Source organism: Lissotriton vulgaris, chromosome 11 (assembly GCF_964263255.1).
Source record: "Lissotriton vulgaris chromosome 11, aLisVul1.2, whole genome shotgun sequence".
Taxonomy (NCBI): domain Eukaryota; kingdom Metazoa; phylum Chordata; class Amphibia; order Caudata; family Salamandridae; genus Lissotriton; species Lissotriton vulgaris.
Genome location: NC_141699.1, coordinates 863542260 through 863562314, shown reverse-complemented (window position 1 = coordinate 863562314; position 20055 = coordinate 863542260). Strand labels below are relative to the sequence as shown.

Genomic DNA, 20055 nt, shown 5'->3' with positions numbered 1-20055 from the left:
CCTCGGCCCACAATGTGACGAAGGTGTACCACCGACCTATGCGGTGCCGCCAGGGCCGATTCAACCTCCGACGAAGCGGCTGCCTGCGCGGAGGGACGAGCTAGGCCCGGAGGAGGACAAGGGGTCCACCTGTGGCGCTGCCCGGTCCAGCAGGTGCTGGTGCTGTGGTGGCATCAGCTCAGCCGTGGACGAGGCCGCTGCCTCTCCAGAGGGCTGAGTGGGGCTCGTTGATGCGACCCGTGCGCCGGCGACCTCCTGCGTCACCACAGGGACTCCCACAGGAGTTTACGGCAAGGCAGAGGCGCCGTGGTCTGAAGGAGGGACCCCAGAAGGGCTGCACCCCAACAGCACCAAATCCTCCAAGCCTGGAGCCGAGCCAGTCGGCGCTGGGGCCGGAGCCACCGCCGGCGCCAAGGAGGGCCCGCACCATGCAAGGGATCCGCCGACGCCCCAGGAGGGGAAGAAGATGGAGACGCCAGCAAGACCTGCAAAGCCGCCGCGTATGTCTCCATCTGGACTCTCGACGCCTTTTCACCGGAAAACGGTGGATTGGAGGGCGATAGGCGGGGCTGCATCACCCGAGGAGAGTCCACGCCCCTGGCAGGCCGAACATCAGCCCCCGGGGACAAGCTGCAACACTTACCCACCGGGGAACGCCACTCTCTCGACATCGTAGAGGGTTTAAGGATGCAGACGACGACCACTTCTGAAAACGTCCGCCAAAGCTGAACGAGGGGAAGAAGCCGACCTTGAAAGACACGCCGAGAGTGTCATCCGGCGCTTCCGCCGCAACTTCGGCTTTAGCTGTTGGCACGCCTCGCAGTCAGTGGTGCAGTGATCCTCCCCTAAACACCACATGCAAATGAGGTGAGGGTCCGTCCCCGACATAAGACACCCACACGACGTACAAGTTTTGAAGCCCGAAGGCATTCGCACACTGTTCCACCAAAATATAACACAATGATGAAAGAAAAAGGGGCCCAAATAGGCCCGAACAGAGACCAGATCTGCGTTGCACAGGGAAAAGGAAAAAACTGACGGGCCGGGGTTGGACTTATGTGACCTCGCTGTGACGTCACATACGCGTACGACGCAGGGGCGGAGTCGCGTGATGCCATCCCCCCAACGCACAGGGATGCTGTGGCAAAAAGTTTCCGGGTCCAGTCTCACGCCTGGGGATAATTCTCCACGGAAAGAAAACTGCGGCTAGTAGTCTCTATCAGGAAGCCTTTTTACCACGTAGGCTGTTCTAATCAACCCACAACCCCGAACAATGCTTTTGCTTCAGGTGTGCACAACAGTCAACAACTGTGATACCCGACTGTAGTAAATGTAATTAATGGAAAGAACATTCTGCAAAGAAACATTTTGGAGCTGTGTGAATTTTTTGTTCAGTATATTATTATCTGAGTTCCATATATTTCTTTCCATAGGAGAAACACTTGCTTGTCAATTATGTGTTTAGTCTTTTTAGTAGTCTTGATGAATTTATCAGCTCTCTAGTGCTGTGTCTGTATATGTTGCACAGTTTTAGTTTTAAATGGGTGATTTGGAGTGATATTTATATATTGTTGAGGAAGAGAGAAATGTCTCAGTCTCTCTTACTTGTAAATTTTGATTAGTGGTACATTTTTTCATTTTGTTTTCTAGTGATTTACTAGACTACTACAACTGTTAAATAAGCATAAACTGCACGCAGTCAGTGAGCCTTGTTGGCTTTTTCGACCATCCCAAAGAGAGCTTCATCAAATTCTCCCCAAGAGAAAATTGCAAAAAGTGCAGTTTTTACAGAAGAACCGCTTTTAATGCATTTGCTACGATTCAATAGATTCTACAAGTAGTTTTGCTGGACAATTACTTAAATATTACAGTGTAAAGTAAAGGGTGACAGACCAGCAAGTTCCACATCACCCCAATATGTAGAGTACCATTCCCAGGGCCATTTCTACAATCCCTATTATGGTAAGTGGCATAGCTAGGCCAGTTTCCACAATATCCTAATATTTAAAGAGCCACAGCATGCCAGATTTTTACAATCTCCATATACATAAATCACTGAAACAAGACACTTTTTTCCAAAATCCCAGTATATAAACCATCACAGGACGGCTATTTCTCCATCACTCACAGCGTCAAAACTATGTCACTATCTGCAATTTTTAAATAACCTCCCTTAGGTAAGTATCCTTAAGACCCAGGATATGACGAACAACCCATTCCTCGAACCAAAATCCACAATAACTAAGAATGCAAAATACCAAGCAAAGGTAAGTATTTGAAGCCTCCCATTATACAAAAGCACTACCCTGGGAACAGTATTGCCAATACTATACAAGTTAGTATATCGAATGTTCCTACATGTAAAAACACAACTATGTCAACATCTGCAATGCCACAGTATGCAGCACACTATCTCGAGGGCAGTATAACCGATGCCCCAGCAGGAGAATGAATCAAATGAAGCCTGTGTCTGCAATGCTCCAAGATGCAATGCTCTATGCCCTGGACAGTTATGTCAGACCACTTGGTGTAAATCAATGTTTATAATGCTCTGCATTCAAAGCCTCAAAATCAGGCAGTTATCCAGAAAGCTCAGGTATATAAAGAATTATTGCCATGCTCGAATTTGTAATGCCCCAATAAGCAATGTATTTACACCTTTATCTTAGGGCAGTATGTGTAATACACCAGCAAGTAAATCCTCAAAACTAGACAATAATACACAAAGTCCCTGTATGAGTAATGACACAGAATGTAATGCACCAACTCTTTGCCAGTGGATCTAAAGTCTAATCATGTAAAGCAACAAAAGTGGACAAATGCATTTAATGTATGTCATTTCAAGCCACAAAATCAGGCTACTAACTGTTCTCTGGGTTCTATGATCAAAAGCAGGCCCTCTACCCTCTATTTCTGCTTCTGCTTGATTTATGGGATTGTTTATGCCAATAGTGTGCAGTCTGGTTATACAAACTAAGCTGTTAAGTAAGTGTGAAAGCAACTGAAAGCTAAGCTATTGTGTTGGCATTTGCAAGTACTTAGTCAAGTTGAATGATATTTACCAAATCCAGTGCCGAACCTCCACCCAAATATTCCATGATAATCCATAGTTTGGTGCTCTGCAAACAACAAAAAAGAGTAAATAATTAGCACAGGTGCCCACTCATTATACAGTAGCTGCAATAAATGCTGCTTTTCATTATGGTTAAACAGACTGGCTCGCATGGATACTTTGGTTGGAGTAAGTATCATAAAGACAGATGGTGAGGCCATGGATGGATAGATAAAGAAAAGCAGGTCACCATTAGGCTCTATGACTCTCTCCGGACACATTTATAGCATACCGTTAAATCAATGGGGTTCACCCACAGAATCAAGGGACCTGGGTATAAATAGTATAAAGAAAAAGATGGTCCTTGACTGTGAACTAGTACTAAACTTATGTTGTTACTTAATAGTGCGATTAGATCTGCAAATGTTGATTAAAGCAACATGTGGGAGATATATTTAGGAAATATCAGTTTTGTGCACATTGGTTGAAATCATAAAGGGTACCCAAAATATAACAACATCAATTTGTGAAAGGAAATATTGATTGTAACCACACTCTGATTTCTTGTTATGTCAGAAATTCACGTATTTATTTACAATATCATAAAACAATTCTAAACGGCGCAAAGGACTATCTGAGTATAGTCCGTGAGAAAGGGGAAAGGGGTGCTCTTAGTGGTGTAGAGAGGAAAAGGGAAAGGAGAGTGAGTGCAATATACAATTGTACTATTTACAGAAACCAAAGCGGGACAGCTTCCGCTATCATAACAACCTGTCCACAATAATTAAAAGGGGGAAGGGGCTTGAACTGGAACGGGTACAGGCATCCAAAATGATAAGCGCTTATCTTCAAACATAACAACATAACCTGGAAACATGTCTCATTTACAAACTGTAAATCCAGATTTGTGGTCTACGGGATTAGATGCCAGTGTAATCTTCTATATATAGGAAAGACCAACCAGGAAGTGAGGATGAGAATATCGCAGCACAAATCAAGAATTAAGAACAATGTTTTAACGGCCCCTCTAGTCAATCATTGGCATTTGAAGAAATGCACTGAAACGGACCTAAAATGGACATTGATTTTGAAGGTGGAACGTGATTTCAGAGGGGGTGATCTGGATAAAAAATTGACAAAAAGAGAGGCAATGCTCATTGTAAAATTCAATACAGTGATGGAGGGACTTAATGAGATGACGGAACTCTACAAACTGAGTTAGATTCAGCCACCACATCAGTCCCTCTCCCAGGAAAACATCCCCTTCATTTGTAAACAGATAAGGATATAAATCTGGACACAGGGCATTCATACTTATTCCATCCAATGGGCCGTCTTAGACGCCGCTTAACACGATCCAGCCCCATTCAAATATAGAGGACTGGTATGGTTTTAATTCCTTCATAATAATGGATTCTCTAGTAGGTCAAACCATTCACACCTCAATAAAGCTTCAATAGTGGACTCCAGCAGAGAATTAATTCCTTGGAACCACAGTAGAGGAAAGTGTTGTTCACACTTGTGGTCTTAATAAAGTTACATTTTTTTAATACAATTTCTTCTTTTGTTTTTATATCATGACAATTCTTCAAATAACATTTACAGACCACGATAACAGAATTTTGATGAAATGGAGGTTTCAGCTTAATCTATAAGGTATATGAAAAATCGGCAAGTAATTGGACTACACTTCCCATGACCACAGGCGTCCAAGGAAGTGTGTGTAAATGAGGAATCGGCACACACGGAAATGCTATCGACTGACAAAGGCGGTTACCGGTCAATCAAGAGGTGCTAGAAGGACTCCAGAAAGGTAGGCGATCGCACAATACGGGCCCATAAACGCCAGCACGTCACAAACATCACGCAGTTGATGCAATGCTAACAGCGTTTTTTCCTTTTCCCTTACACACGCAGAAACGCTGGAAGTCCCGGTGTCTTTAAAAAAACGGCACAGTGTCCAAGTAAGTCCCATATAAAATACTTTAGTCAACACTGTGAGATTTCAACCACTCTATTGGACTGTAATGCAATCCACCAAATTTTTGATTACAGATCCCTGCATACAAAATAATTTCCAGAAGTGTCCATAGAACATAGACCAAACGGGAGTACAATTTTGTACTTAGACGCTTCATGTTTAGAACAACTGGCATAGAGGGGTTTTGGAGTGACTTACTAAGATAATAGGAAGAAGATGGCCAGTTGTTTGGTGTTACTTCCTGTGTAGTAGAACTGGTACATATAGTAATTGCAATTATTGGTCTATGTTTTTGATACAGTTCCCAAGCAAAGGTCGCTTCTTTGGTTGGCTCCAACAGAATAAGAGGTAAGAGGCAGAAGCAAAAAAGAGGGGTGCAGAACAGGAGGGTTTCCAATGCATAGTGACCAAAACATTCTTTCTTTTTCACAGCCATGAGGTCCTGATGAGAACTTCCAAAACTATTCGGAGTTCGAAACGCGTACACAGTTAAATTGTACGTCATAAGATCTCAAAAAACAGGCATCAATATATACAAAAAACGAACATCAAAAATTGTTTTCTCTATGGTGTTTTTTATATATGAATTCCTAAATTTCTCTTGTAAATAGTTGCTTCTTTCTGGTTTTGATTGTGAATGTATGAATGTGGAATGTGGTGACTGAGTGAGAGTAAATGTTTTGCAATGGGTGTAGTGATATTTTTTATGTATTGTAATTTTGGTATGTGGATTGTAGGGATGTAAAAATTGTAAAAATGGTACTAAAACGATAAATAAATGTATTTCAAGTGACCAAATAAAAAAATGATTAATTCAGACCGAGTTTGAAGTCTTTCACCCATGTATGGTTTAATTCCAATGTGCTGCGTAAAAAGAGTTAAATTAAGGACAACAGTATTGATCTGTTCAGTTTAGTGTACTTCTAGATGATGGCAACACTGTGAACTGGTGCAAGAATGTAACCCGAGTGTAAGACGTACCTTGAGATAAGAGCCATAGTATCGTGTGATGTAGGGGCTGTCACACTGACTCAGTACTGTAATCTCCTGTTGGATATCCTCAATCTCATCCTCAGCCTCCTCGAGATCGATGATCTTGATAGCCACTACCGCTTTTGTACGGTTATCAATGCCCTTGTACACCTCACCAAAGGAGCCTTTTCCAATTCTCTCTAGTTTGGTGAAGAGCTGTTCCGGGTCGACACATGAATTCTGGGGTGACAATAAGAAAGAAAACAAAGATCTGACACTAATAGTTTTATGCCAAATCAAAGCAAACAAAAATAAATATGTATAAGTAATTACATTTGCTCAACATTTTTAACAAAACAATTGAAGGAATCAACATGATGCGTAAGTGAGCAGTTAAACTCAATTGCTGCTTTTCCCCACTAACAAACCCCAGCATTCCAAAGAAAACTATATGGATTGAACACTACAATTTGAAATCCCAAGTAAATACCTTTTATTGCTTTATTTTCTGAAAATGTTTTACTTGCAGAGGCTGATGGCGTCCGACCCCTTACTTATTTAGATCATAACAGCGAGACTAACATAGTTAATCTTAAGATCTTACACAGTTGTCTGCAATAATTTGCCTTCTGAGAGAACTGTTTCGCAGATGCTCAGTTTAAATCAATCAATAAAATCTTTATTCGATCTATATAAAACAGATCATAAAAGCACAATTTCAACAGTAAAACGTAGTCAACAGATATTACTAAAACCATAGAAACAATTAAAATCTTATGGATTTCGAGAGTCTTTTAGGTCACAATCTTTTAATACACCTGCATTTGTACATGGTTACCATGATTTAAGGTGACAGATCCCTCGGCTTTCTCTTCCTCAGACAAGCCCCCAAAAGGAGGCTACCAAAAAGCAGATAAAAGGGTCATAGAGAGCCTTTAGACAAAGCTATCCTGCATTGGGTATAATTATAGCACCTTAAAATTGGGATTAAAACTTCTTTCAGTTTGATAAAACTTGCAAAACAGTACTAAATGTAAATCTGACTGAGACGAATGTCACACGGGCATGGGCTCAAGTCTGAATGCTTGAATTTCTTTTCTGGGTACCCAAGCATCAGGGAAGCGTAGCAGAATAAATCTATGCTGAGCAATAGTGAAGCGGGAGAGATATGAATATCCTCCCCAAGGTTTTGGCGGGATAAATCGTATGTAATAGACGCCTTTTGGCACGGATTCTTTTACATACAAATGAAATTGGCCCTCAACATATATAGCTCAATTATTTTTTCTGGAAGCCTTATTGCGCCTGCGTCATGATGTTATGGCTTTGCCCCCATTCCTCCGGTCTAGCTAATAGGAGCCGACCCACGAGCTTGGCTGTGGTATCCAGAAGGGAAATGGGTCTGTAGTTCATCTGGCTGCACCGGTCTCCCTTCTAATAGATCGGAACTATTACGCTGTGGTTCCAGGATGGTGGGTCGCCCTCTACAGCTATGCTATTAAAGACATTTGTTAGTAGGGGTACCCACATATCGTAATTACCCTGGAAAAGGTCAATTGGGACCACATCTGCACCCGGGGCCTTGCATGGGGCGAAAGCCTCGAGCCCTCTTCTAACTTCATATAATGAAAATGTCAAGCTGCCTAGTGGTAAGGAAAATAAATCAGGCGGCAGAGGCACGGGGGGGAGTTTAGACCGAAGATGATTTCAAAGTGTCCCACCCAAGCGTCCTCGTCTACTTGTGTATCCAGGGACGGATTCTTCTCATCTTTAAAGTAGGGGGGTTTATAGCTTTCCAAAAGTCCCTACTATTGCCTGAGCTGGCAGGTTGCTCAAGGTCATTCCAGGCCATCTCCCTTATATCCTTCACTCGTTTGTTTCTCGCGGACTTGTATTTGCTGCGTAAAGATCTTATCACTGCTGGGTCTCTCGGACGATTATTTAAGGCATCAATAAGGGCTCTTCTGGCTAGGGAACATGAGGAATCAAACCAGCGACTGGGTGGGTTACCATTGGCCGGCTTAGAACGAGTGATTACCAGTTTTTGTTTTATTATGAGGGCTCTGAACTGGGAGACAAGTCGTTCGTGGGAGGGCACCTCTACCAGACAGGCTAAAATATCATCCCTTACTTGAGCTATTATTACAGTAGCCATATTCTGCTTCACAACCTGTGCCTACTTTAATTGGTAACCATTATTCCTGGTTAGCACAATGTTATCTATGGTCTGTTGGCATTTCTTCGCATTGTGGGGGGTGGTTAGCTGGATAGATAGGATAGCATGATCACTGTGACATGTAAATAGGTTATCTGTATGGGCACTGTCGCCTAGTATAGAGGACACTAGAATGAAATCAATTGTGGACTCATAGTTGTTCCGCCTAAATGTTTTCTCTAACTGGCCGGTTTTAGAGCAGTTGGTTATGCTTAGGTGTCTTATATATAGCAGTCTGTTAAGGCTATTACCAGATTCTTTGTGTGAGAAGTGTTGGAGAGGGTTCCCCAAAGGGTCGACCAGCCCACACACCCTAGCCTCATTATACTTACACAAATGGATGTTAAAATCACCCACCCAAATTATATTGAGTGGGCCCTTTTGTGAATGTGAGTTTATTGTTTCTAACTGATTGTTTCATTTGTCTGCTACTAGCTTCATGTTTCTCCCGAATTCATTATTATAGAAATTAATTAAAATCCACTGCCCTTCATTCTGTAAGCTATGGAAGTGATTATTCAGGGCCCCAACCAACCTTGTATGTATAGGCATGGTGTTAGATATTAAAGTTATTAGTCTCCCTTTCGCTCTACCGACACAGAGGGCACTGTGGGTGTATAAGAGGTACGGTACCCTGGGAAGAAAACTGGCTCCGTGGCCCAGGTTTCCTGAAAGCAAATAATCTCTGCTGCTTGCCAGAGACTACACCACTGGTCATTGCCTACCTTGGAAACGATTCCTGCCACATTCCAAGACACTAGACTCATCTTGTTTCTGACCGCTATACTCTGGGGTTGGGAAGTCGTGGGAGAATCCTGCATAACAGACACCGGATTAACTAATGTGGTGGTTCTACTGCATAGTGGGTGAATGGATGTTGGTAGTCAGTCACAAGATTCCAGGTCAGAGAGCAGAGCAAATCTATTTTATAGTTTGACCCCCGGGGTGAAGCTGGAACCCGCTGCATGTCTCGAAATAAATTGGCCTGATCTTATCCTACCCCTCTGATTTTTTCCTGAGATAATAACCCGTTCATAAAAGTGCTCCAGTGGCAAAGGAATAATCTTTGTGCTCCTGAGGGATAATCTCTGAGTTTTTAAGGAGAGAAGTATCCATATATACATTGTTGAAATTTCTCACCACACAGTCTCCGGTAATGGATTTAGTGGAGCTGCCCGCTCACCCCACTCTCCTAGCCATAATGATTGTCATAGCCAACTGGTGGCTGGTAGTTCCTGAGTCCATGAGATGATGTGAAGCCAATGCAGGCTTTTATCCATTAGCTGCAAGGTGGATTTTTACTGTTTGTCCCGCGGAAGGATTTTCGCCAGGACCACCACCAAAGGAGAGGCAGCTGGTGGGAGGTGATGGGCTTGATGTAATTGGTTTTCCACTGCAGCTATGGGGGTATCTTGAGTTCCCAGTGGATTACAAACCATTCTTGATTCCCCCTGCCCTAGTGGAGCCTCGTGTGCTCGGCCTCTTGTATCCAGAGGCTGGGAAGATGGATATTGGAGTGGTCAGGAGCTGTGGGGGGCAACCTGCCCCTAACAGTAGTGCTGGAAGACATGCCCACAGTTAGTGGATTAGTCGAGCCCCGGTCGTCACCCGCAGCAGTACATGTGGGGACAGTAATCTGAGGGACCTGCAGGAGTCGGACATGTAAGATCTGTGTAGGGTCCAGTAAGGTGTTCATCATCTTGCTTACGTCTACCCCAAATGCATTGTCCAGGAGATGTTTGCGGCTGAAGACCTCAATGGTGTCAGTGGGCTCACTATTACTGCCTTGGGCTGGGCATCCTTGGATTTAGGGGGACGAGTAGTTTTAGTTGGCTTGGCCTTAGCAGTTCCACCACCCCTCAGACGCTTCATTGGAGGATCAATTTCAGAGTCAGTTTGGGGTGAGGGTGCAATGCCCCTCCTATTAGTGTTAGGTGTGGCTGTAATGGTAATGAAAAATGAAATGAAATGAAAAGGGGTTTTATTAAGCGCGACTGCTGCCCTCGGGCGTCCAAGCGCTGAGAAAAAAGGATAGTGCCTAATGGTACAACAGGTTTAGGAGTTAGTTTTGTTTAATAAAGAGGAAGGTTTTGAGCTGCTTGCGGAAGGATGACAGGTTAGGATTGGATCTTAGGTGTAGAGGGAGCGAGTTCCACAGTTTGGCGGCGTTGAAGGTAAAAGACCTGCCTCCAGCTCTTGATCTCCTAATCCGAGGAGCTACGGCCAGGAATGCATGGGCAGAGCAAAGTTGTTTGCTGGGGTGGTAAGGGGAGAGCAAAGAGTGGTTAATCTTGGGGCCAGTTTTCCAGAAGGCTTGGTGGGAGATGCACATGGCTTTAAATTTGATTCTCTCCCTAACAGGGAAACAGTGCAAAGTCACCATCCCGGATTCTACTGACGCTCTTCGTGGGAACTGAAGCAGCATGCGTGCAGCAAAATTCTGAATCCGCTGAATTTTTGCAGAACGTATTCCGGTGCCCCTTGGTTCAAGGCATTACTAAAATCTAGTTGGGATTGAATTAAGCCTTGTATCACAATTTGCTTGGCTTCAAAGGGTAGGAGCGGAAGGATTTTCTTCAGCATCCTGATGATTCCAAAGCAGGTCGCAGATGTCTTGGTTGCTTGGGTGTTAAGGGTCAAGGATTTATCCAGCCAGACCCCAAGGCTTTTTATGTTATCTTTCGGGATGGGCGGCGTACCCAAGCTGATGGGCCATAAGAGATCGATGGAGGGCCGAGTAGCATAAGCTCGGTTTTATCACCGTTAAGCTTAAGAGACGATGCAGTCATCCAACTTTTGACCTCTTCCATGCAGGTAGTCAGGTTCATCTGCGCCATTTCACAGTTTTTTTGTGCGAGGGAGACCACCAGCTGAGTGTCGTCCGCATATGTGATGATCTTAATACCATATGGGCGAACGATCTCAGCCAGTGGTCTCATGTACACATTGAATAGCGTAGGGCTCAATGACGAGCCCTGCGGTACCCCACAATCCAGAGGTTTACTTGAGGAGAAAGAGTCTACATCAAAGACTTGGAATGTCCTTCCGCTCAAAAAGGATTTAAACCAAGCCAGAGCGTCCCTTGATACTCCAAGATTAAGTAGTCGACACAGCAGAGTTTTATGGCTTACCGTGTCGAACGCAGCACTTAGATCGAGGAGGATGACTGCCACTGATCCCCCCCTCGATCCAAGATCCGCCTGGTTTCCTCTGTCACGGCCAGCAGGGCCGTTTCCGTCTCATGTTTGGGGCGAAATCCCGTCTGTGAGGCGTCAAGTAGGTGGTTACTCTCGAGAAACATTGTTAGATGAGAGTTAATGTGTTTCTCCAGGATTTTGCTTGCCCAGGGTAACAGGGAAATAGGGCGGTAATTGTTAAAATTAGTTGGGTCAAGGTTAGGCTTTTTCAGAAGTGCTCTCACCATAGCTTGTTTCCAAGTAGGTGGGACACTACCTGTTAGAGAGATGTTAAGAAGCTCCAGCAGAGTGGGGAGAATGACTTGGCTGGCTGCAACCATAGTGCATGGGGGGGCAGGATCGCATGGGGAACCTGACTTTACTTGTTGTATCAAAGGTTCCAATGTTTCTCGGTCTAGCAGGGGAAAATGATCCAAGGTTATTGGGGAGGAGTAATCAGCTTCTGTGTGGAGAAGGGGTCCATTGGTGGGGGGCTCCAAAACTGTGGCTGCAAATGACGAATAAATTCTATTTATTTTCTGATAGAAAAATTCCGCTAGATCATTGCAGCGGGAGAGTGGATTGTCATTGTGAACCATAGGTGGGGGAAGCTTGGTAAGACTTTTGACAATTTGGAAGATCTCTCTCGGCTTTGATCTGGCCGTCATGATTTTACTACTGTAGTAGGTAGATTGTGTCGATTTTATTTCCAATTTGTAGGCTCTAATAGCCTCCCTATACATGACTTTATCTATGGTGGCATATCCCAGGCGCCACTTTCTTTCAAGCTTCCTACAATGTCGCTTTTTTGCTCTAAGCTCCTCCGAGTACCATGGAGCTGTTTCTTGTGGCCTTTTTAAGCTGATTTTTCTAGAGGGGAGTATAGAGTCAAGCGACTTCCGAATCCAGTTATCGAATTCCCTATTATCTAATGAGGGATTCTGCGAAAATGAGAGTCTGGAGGCTACCAAGGAGCTGGTCCACTGTTCTAGTGGGAGCCTAGACCAGTTTCTCATCTTTCGCGGATTGGGAGTGCAAAGAACGGGTCTATATATCGACCAGATAAGAGGAATTAAGAAGTGGTCGGTCCATGGAAGGTGGGTGATGGAGCCTGCCTTGAGTTCTGCACAATTGCTGAATACAGGGTCCAACAAGTGCCCTTTAATGTGCGTTGGGGCTAGAACTAATTGCTCCAGCTGAACTGCACCCAAACTCGCTATCAGCTCTTTGACCATGTTATCTGAGCTATTGTCAAAGTAAATGTTAAGGTCCCCCAGCAACGTAAAATTGGAGGGAGACGTAGCTAATTCTGCTACAAGGGAGGGTAGTGCAGTGTGAAATTCGTTCAATGGACCTGGAGGGTGATAAATAAGGATCCCTGAGAAGCAGTCGTTGGAGGAGAATTTAATAGAGAAGGACAGACTTTCACAGTCAGGAATGGTGTCCGAGGTGCAATGGCACGAGTATTGAGCTTTGTAAATAATTGAGAGTCCCCCGCCTTTCCCCTGAGCGCGGTCCCTGCGTGCAATTTGGTAACCAGGGAGGAGTGCTTGCACTAGGTCGGGTTCGGAGTCAGAAGTTAACCATGTTTCGGTTAAAAAGATTGCATCTGGTGCGAGTTCGTCCAACAATAATGAGATTTCTGTGCTATGCTTCAAGTAGAGACCTGCAGTTTAAAAGAAACATTGTAAAATTCTGTAGGTCGGCTTCCTGCTGAGCGGCAATGAACCTTGCATTACAGTGTGGGCAGATAGAAGGTAAATCCAGGGGATAATATGGGTGGCAACAGCTTGCTTTCGAAAGGGTCTTAGATTATGAAGGAAGCCAGAGCTGTAATGCTTCCCCAAAACCGTAAGAGGACCAGGGGTTGTGGCCCCTGGCCCCGGCCGGTCACGGACGGCGCAGACGGGCTTGCCTTAGGTGCGCCTTCGGCGAGGGGTGCTCGTCATATGGTGGAGAAGAGAGAGGGGCCGAACAGCTATACCGTCAACCCAGCTCTACCCCCAATATGGAGGTAGCGTTTTTCCCGATCCCAGCGCCTATTCGGCTGAGGGGGAAGTGTGTGGCAAGGAGGTGAAGATTGTGCAAATGAGCAGTTGTAAATCACAGCAACAGATACACGTAAAAAGTTTTCACAATTTAAAAGCTTTAAAAAATAGTTTTCGTACGCAGCTAGTCTCCCGGCTTCCGCCTCAGGAGGTTTCTATCCAATTCTGATAGGTGCGCGGGGTGGGCGATGCTTAAATAGTCCTGTTAGGGTCGGAGGTCCCAACAGCTATATCGTCAACCCAGCTCTACCCCCAATATGGCGGCGGCGATTTTCACGATCCCAGCGCCTATTCGGCTGAGGGGGAAGTGTGTGGCAAGGAGGTGAGGATTGTGCAAATGAGCAGTTGTAAATCACAGCAACAGATACACGTAAAAAGTTTTCACAATTTAAAAGATTTAAAAAATATTTTTCGTACGCAGCTAGTCTCCCGTTTTCCGCCTCAGGAGGTTTCTATCCAATTCTATGGCAGGCATAGGTTCCCCTTGTCCAGGTGGAAGGACACCGGATATTGCTGGATGTGTCAGCGAAATGTGTGAAATGTTTGCAGGCTCAGTCCCTGAAGGTGACGCATGGGAGAAGAGAAGGGGTTCCATAGATGGACACCTCTCTGCCAATTCAATTTCGAGAGTAAGGACACTTGATGCTCCGTTCAAAAACGCATTAAGTGTAGATACAGTCCCACCATTCCCGCCCACGCCCGCCTTCTCCATATTTGTTTGCCTTTTCACCATATTGACAGGAGCTAATAAACTGGGGAATTGAAACAGTACCTTAAATCCAGAGCAGAACGTTAGAGGGGGGCCCAGCCCAGCCTCCTTCAGGCGTGGGTAGGCCCACCCTTGGTCCGGGCTTCGCTCAGGCACGCCGCGGGCCGGCGACTCCTATGTGTGTTTGTCAGCGCACTGTGGAGGTCGGGATTTGAAGTCCCCCTCAGGCGTGAGTGTCAGCTGTGCCCCGAGTTGCAGAGAAGCTGCAGTTTCTTCTGGTTGAAGAGAACCCAAGAGGTCTCTATGCTGTGTTCAAATCTCAGTCATTAGTTTCTTTTGTCATCATACTTATTTCATGGATCATCATTCCCACTTTGCTTTAGCCTTTATTTTTGATAATAGACCAAAGACTCTTCTGGGCTTGCTATCTACATGTTTGTGGCTGGCCCCCAAACATTCCTCAGAGTGGATGGGAATTAGGATAATAATGTCACTCTTGAAAGATGGCCATTAATCAGTACCTGTTGTAACTGAATTTTATCTGGTATATTGCAGGGCCTAAGAAGTGGTGATTGGGAGAGGCCCTCTCTGGATTCCATTATTTTTGATTGCGACTTTAGAATTCACTTAATCTTAGTTGCTATAAAAGAAATGTGTATACTTATGGAAGACTATCATCTTCTACATGTCTCCCATGTGAGCTCAGAGGTTAGTCTGTACATCTATCAAGTGACAACTCCAAAAAAGACCCATCCCAACTTATTTCTCAGCAAACTTTGTCTTTGATAATTACTAAGCTTACTCATGATAAGAATTCAATGAAAATGGGTGTACCATGCAAGTGCCAGGTGACTCAAAAGTCTGAGAATTCTATATGTAGATGCCAGTCTGTTCTCTAGAAATAGGATCATATTTCGAACATACATATTCCTCTCCAAACACTTTATGCTACCTGGTGCTTTGACTTTAGTACTGGATGCATGTCACCAAAGCAACTGAATGGGTGTTTTCTTTTATGCTTTAATTCTGTTTACCTCATCAACAATTAAGGTGTTCAAGTACAAAACGTCTGAGGGTTACATCTTAACTCGGAACCTAAAAAAGTGAAAGAAATGATCTCCTCTCATGAACTCATATTATGGAACTCTGTTTCACTCTCGATTTGTTGTACTAAAATATACTTGGCACTCGCAAATAAGTAAATAAAAAAGTGGCTTGGTTTTTCTGAGACTTTACCTAACTGTAGGAGAACCTGGATGTTTAACAAAGATAACTTTTGAAGTAAACCTTTTTGTCATCTGCAACTTGAATACCTCTTCACTCTTAAACAAGGAGCCGTTGAACATTTATCAAAGGCATATATTTACCATGTGCAGAGAAATGGCTACTTGCTTTTTCGTAGTTGCCATTTGACGTCTTAGTAACATAGCAACATTACTCTTCCTGCCAGAAGACATGGCGCAAATGCAAACAGATTTTATCCATTGAAATTATGAATGTGATGGTGAAATTATCATGGCTAAGTTTAAGATCCAAGTTACTAAATAAAAAATAACAAAAATAAAGAAAAGAAAAAATCTTGGGGAAAAAAAAGCAGCTTTGGTGCTGAGGAGACTGGAGAGACAGACCTAGGCCAGTGAGGAGCAGTTGAGTGCCACGGATGACTGGGGAGTTTGTCAACCATGTAGGACAGCTGACCGAAGATCAAAAGTTAACACAGAGATTGTGATTGTGTCCCATGTTGCTCGCGGTCCACCACTTCATATTTAGGTCTGGCTTGACAGCAAATCTGCCACGGGGAGCGGAGGTCGCAGACTAGGCACAACAACTGACGTCTAGCTAGGGGCACAATCGTGTCCATAGAGTTAGCGTCACGATCCCGACTCCCATGAGGCACACTAAACTGGAAATCCTAGTTTTTTCCTCTTTCTCACACTGGAAGAAAGGGCGTCAACTGCAAGTATACAGCTGGCTTTTTGTGATCGAGGGCAGGGTATACCTTAGCGTGTGTACACCACCCAGGTCACACACACTTTGGTACTGATGAAAACCTGGTAATTTTCTGTTACAGGTTGAAACATGTAGACCGTCGCATAGCACTTTTTTCACATTACACAGATACCAATGGATCAGTAACATCCATATATGCATCTGATATATCTTTTTAATATTGTCCAGTAGCTCCATAATAAAAAAAATTTCAATTGAGTTATACCAGGACAATTTTTATTCCACCTTTATCACTCACAAACTCGCAAAAAACAACCTGCTTCACTGTAGTCCAGTGTCGCAGCACACCCGGATGGCACCCGGCTGTCCGGGTGGGACCCCGATGATGAAGCAGGTCACCAACTAGGTTGGTGAGGGAGGGGTCTTCTTAGAAAAGGACACCTTGACTGGTCGTGTGGTGGTACTCCTCCATTTGTTTGCTTACTTGACAGCAAATCTCCCAGCCCTTATATGATCAACCTAAAAACGAGAGAGTGAGAGAGAGTGTGAGATGCTTTTACTACGCCCACATGTTGGTGGCAAGTGCACAGAATTTGATTAGGGAGAAGTAGTGCCCTTCTGCCAAAAGTGTGCTTGAATTGGTCTCCAATTAGTTATTGAAGGATGTTCCCTCATTTAACATTGGGGCTGTATTCAAAGTCAAATACGAAGCAACATGCAAAGGGAACCACCCTCATACTCAAACGCTACTTGCTGTGATTATTTTTTCTTCTATACAAGCCTTTACGAATGAAGGCCAGCAGGAGTGTGAAGATGTAAAAACAGTACACATTTATCTATAGCGACCGTACATGAAGTTTGTCCATCAAGGGGGGCGTGGCCAGGGACGCATGGGACAGCAGTGTGAATGCCGAGATCCAGTGCCAGAGGCCCTCGACAGACACTACAGGCGAGATGGCGGATGTCGCGTTGCCAATGTTTCAGATGACCAATTGGGGGCCCAGAGACAGGCACATATTGGTCTACGGTCTATTAGACAGAGACCCCACCCTGACCTAGGTCCTCCCCGGGGGCCAACATTCACCTCTCCCCTCGGCAGAGGGAACCGGAGAAAAGGTGAGGCTCCTGTTGGAGAGGACTGAGGTGAAACGGCAAAGAGATGGGGCAGCCAAGAACAGTCCTGGCCCACCCAGAACATCTATTAGCACAGGCAGTAAGAAATCGTAATTAAAAACTGCAAAAACCTCCAACCAGATGAAATGGGCGAGGCCACGTAGAGAGAGGACGATAACGGCCATGGAGGGGTGGAAAAGAAGGAGTGCAGTGAAAGGCCTGGGGGAGAGGTGGCAGAGATGAGGTGGCTAAATGGAGTGGCCAGAAATGCAGAGCGGGGGACCACGCATAGCACGGTGTTCGTTGCCCCCAGCTCACAAGAAACTACAAGCGGATGACACGGGGGGCCCAGACACCTAGTAAGGTGAAAGGCGAGGACAAGTGAAGACTCAAGAGATAACGGGGAGATGGGTCGACGAAGAGATACGATGCTGGGCAAGACCAGTACAGGTACCAACGAAATTTCTGGTTGATTTAGCATCCTTTGCCTTGAAAAAAAAATACTTTTGCTTTGGCAAGGACTATTATTTCCAAGTAAAAGGAGTTGCGATGGGCTGCCTGTTCGCACCGGAACTGGCAGTTCTCTTCATGTCACTCTATGAAGACACGTATGTCCATAACAACAATCCCTTTAACCCCTTAAGTGCTGCTGACGGCCAATGGTCGTCAGCAGCGCTACCTCCCCAGTGCTGCGCACGACCATTGAACGTCCATTCAGCACTAGTTCTAATGGACAGCGCAGCACTGGGGAGGAATGTGTAATAGCAGCTATGAGGTTAAAGACCATATTGGAGCGTGGCTACGCTTCATAGATGACGTGTTTATGGTCTGGAAAGGTGGAGAAGATGAACTTAAACTCTTCTATGACTGGCTCAATGCACGAACTGCAGACATCAAGTTCAGCATGTCACTCTCTGATAAAAGAATATCTTTTTTGGATGTAGAAGTGTTTCCATCTGAGGGCAAATTATTAACATTGCTTTTTATAAAACCAACTGATCGCAACAAAGCCCTCCTATATTCAAGTAATCATCCGAGGAGCCTTAGAGAGAATTTGCCATACGGTCAATTTCTTCGAGTGAGTAGAAACTGCACATCCAATGAAGACTATAAGTTTCATGCCACCAATCTGGTGTCTAAACTACGTGACCGAGGATACCCAAAAAAACTGGTACAGAATTCAATGAAAAGGGCACGCTGGACACCAAGGGAAACTCTCCTAGAGCGACGCAATAAACCGCAGCTAAAACGCCAGGTATGCGTAACAACTTTTTGCCCCAATGCCAATCAATTTAAAAAAGTAATTGGTCAAAATTGGCACCTGGTAGAAAACCTAGATGAGAGTCTCAATCAGCCGCCCCTTTTCGCGTTTAAGAAAGAGAATAGAATCGCCAATTACGTAGTGAGAGCTGCAACCATCAAGTAAGCCCCTCCATCTATTCGTCAAATGATGGGTTTAACCCCTATCACAGGACACCATAAATGCGGGACCTGTCTGTGTTGTGATACAACGATAGAGGGCTCTCTGTTTCAACACAAAGGTGTCTCGTGGAAACACGAAACATTTAGTAATTGCAAGTACAAATAAGTCATTTATGGGATCCTATGTCCATGTGGACTCCTATACATTGGTAAAACTAACCAGGAGGTCCGCCAGAGAATTTCCCAGCATAAGTCGAGGCTAGAGAATCGAGTTGAGACAGCACCCCTGGTCAACCATTGGAATAGACTAAATCACCAGATTAAAGATTTGAAATGGACCATCATTTCAAAAGTGGAACGTGATCCCCGTGGAGGAGACTGGGATTCTAAACTATCTAAAAGGGAAGCACTCCTCATTGTCAAATTCAATACTGCCGTTATAGGTCTAAATGAATTATCTGAGATCTATAAACTCTGAAATACCCCCGCTACTCTGGTGGCCTTGTATTTGGGCTTAAGACTCGAGTTCCCTGCATGTCATAAATATATAAGACACGTTGTGTCTAAGTATTTCCAATAACAATTTCCCCCCCGCCAATGGGCGGTTTTGCACTAGATCCATTTGCATATAACTGAGTGACTCCCAGTGGCGGCTGGTGACTTTTGAAAGTGGTAGGGCGAAAATGTTGGGGGTGGGTGCTTTGTCGCGCGCGAGTCCTACCGTCATAAGGTGAGTTTATGGGGTTCTACCCACCGGAATATTTTGGAAATAGAGTGGGGAAATGGTACTTTAAGCTAATTTGAGGAAGCATTAAAGTTTATAAAGCAATGGTGAAAGTGCAGCCTTGAAATATTTAAATAAAATGAACACATAACAAATGCTACGTATCTTATTGAATTAAAACTGTTTATTGTGGCAAGCAAGGCTTTCAGTTATCTTACCTGCACAAGGGTTGACTCTGCACCTATTTATATTGTTTACACTGCAGCAGAGCAGAAGCGCTGTCTTTTTGGCCAAATTTTAGTTATACAAATTACTATCTCTACAGGCCCCATGTTTATTATGCCCTGACAAAAGGTTGTATTTATTGCTTGCATTTTGAAAGGGGTGGGGAAGTGCCTGCTTCCAGCAGTTTTAATCAGGTTTCAAGCCATTTGTTCCATATAAACAGCGGACTCGGGCTCAGCGCTGTATTTCGATCCAGGAATTCTAAAGTGCTTTGCCCAGAGCAGGACCAAAACAGTCGCTCTCCAATTGGAACCAACAGCAAAACAGGAAAGGGGAGAAACATCCCCTCTACTTTGCATTCAAAAACAGCACTTTTTCGAGGAGTCACTCTGAACTGAAAGTTAACCTCCTCCTCTTGGTGAGACGGCAGTGACAACAGTTTGTAAATAGTCTGACCGAGTAGTGCTG

General features: G+C 44.5%; 1 protein-coding gene across 1 annotated transcript in view; it reads right to left on the bottom strand.

The window, feature by feature from the left end:
* STK25 (serine/threonine kinase 25) overlaps window positions 1-20055 on the bottom strand; it is a 444535-nt gene that overhangs the window by 341606 nt on the left and 82874 nt on the right. Inside the window, exons 2-3 of the mRNA XM_086944010.1 lie at window positions 6015-6245; window positions 3063-3119 (exon numbers count right to left, since the gene is read on the bottom strand). Of these exons, the coding sequence (XP_086800136.1) occupies window positions 3063-3119; window positions 6015-6245 (288 nt within the window). The remainder of the gene's footprint in view (window positions 1-3062; window positions 3120-6014; window positions 6246-20055) is intronic.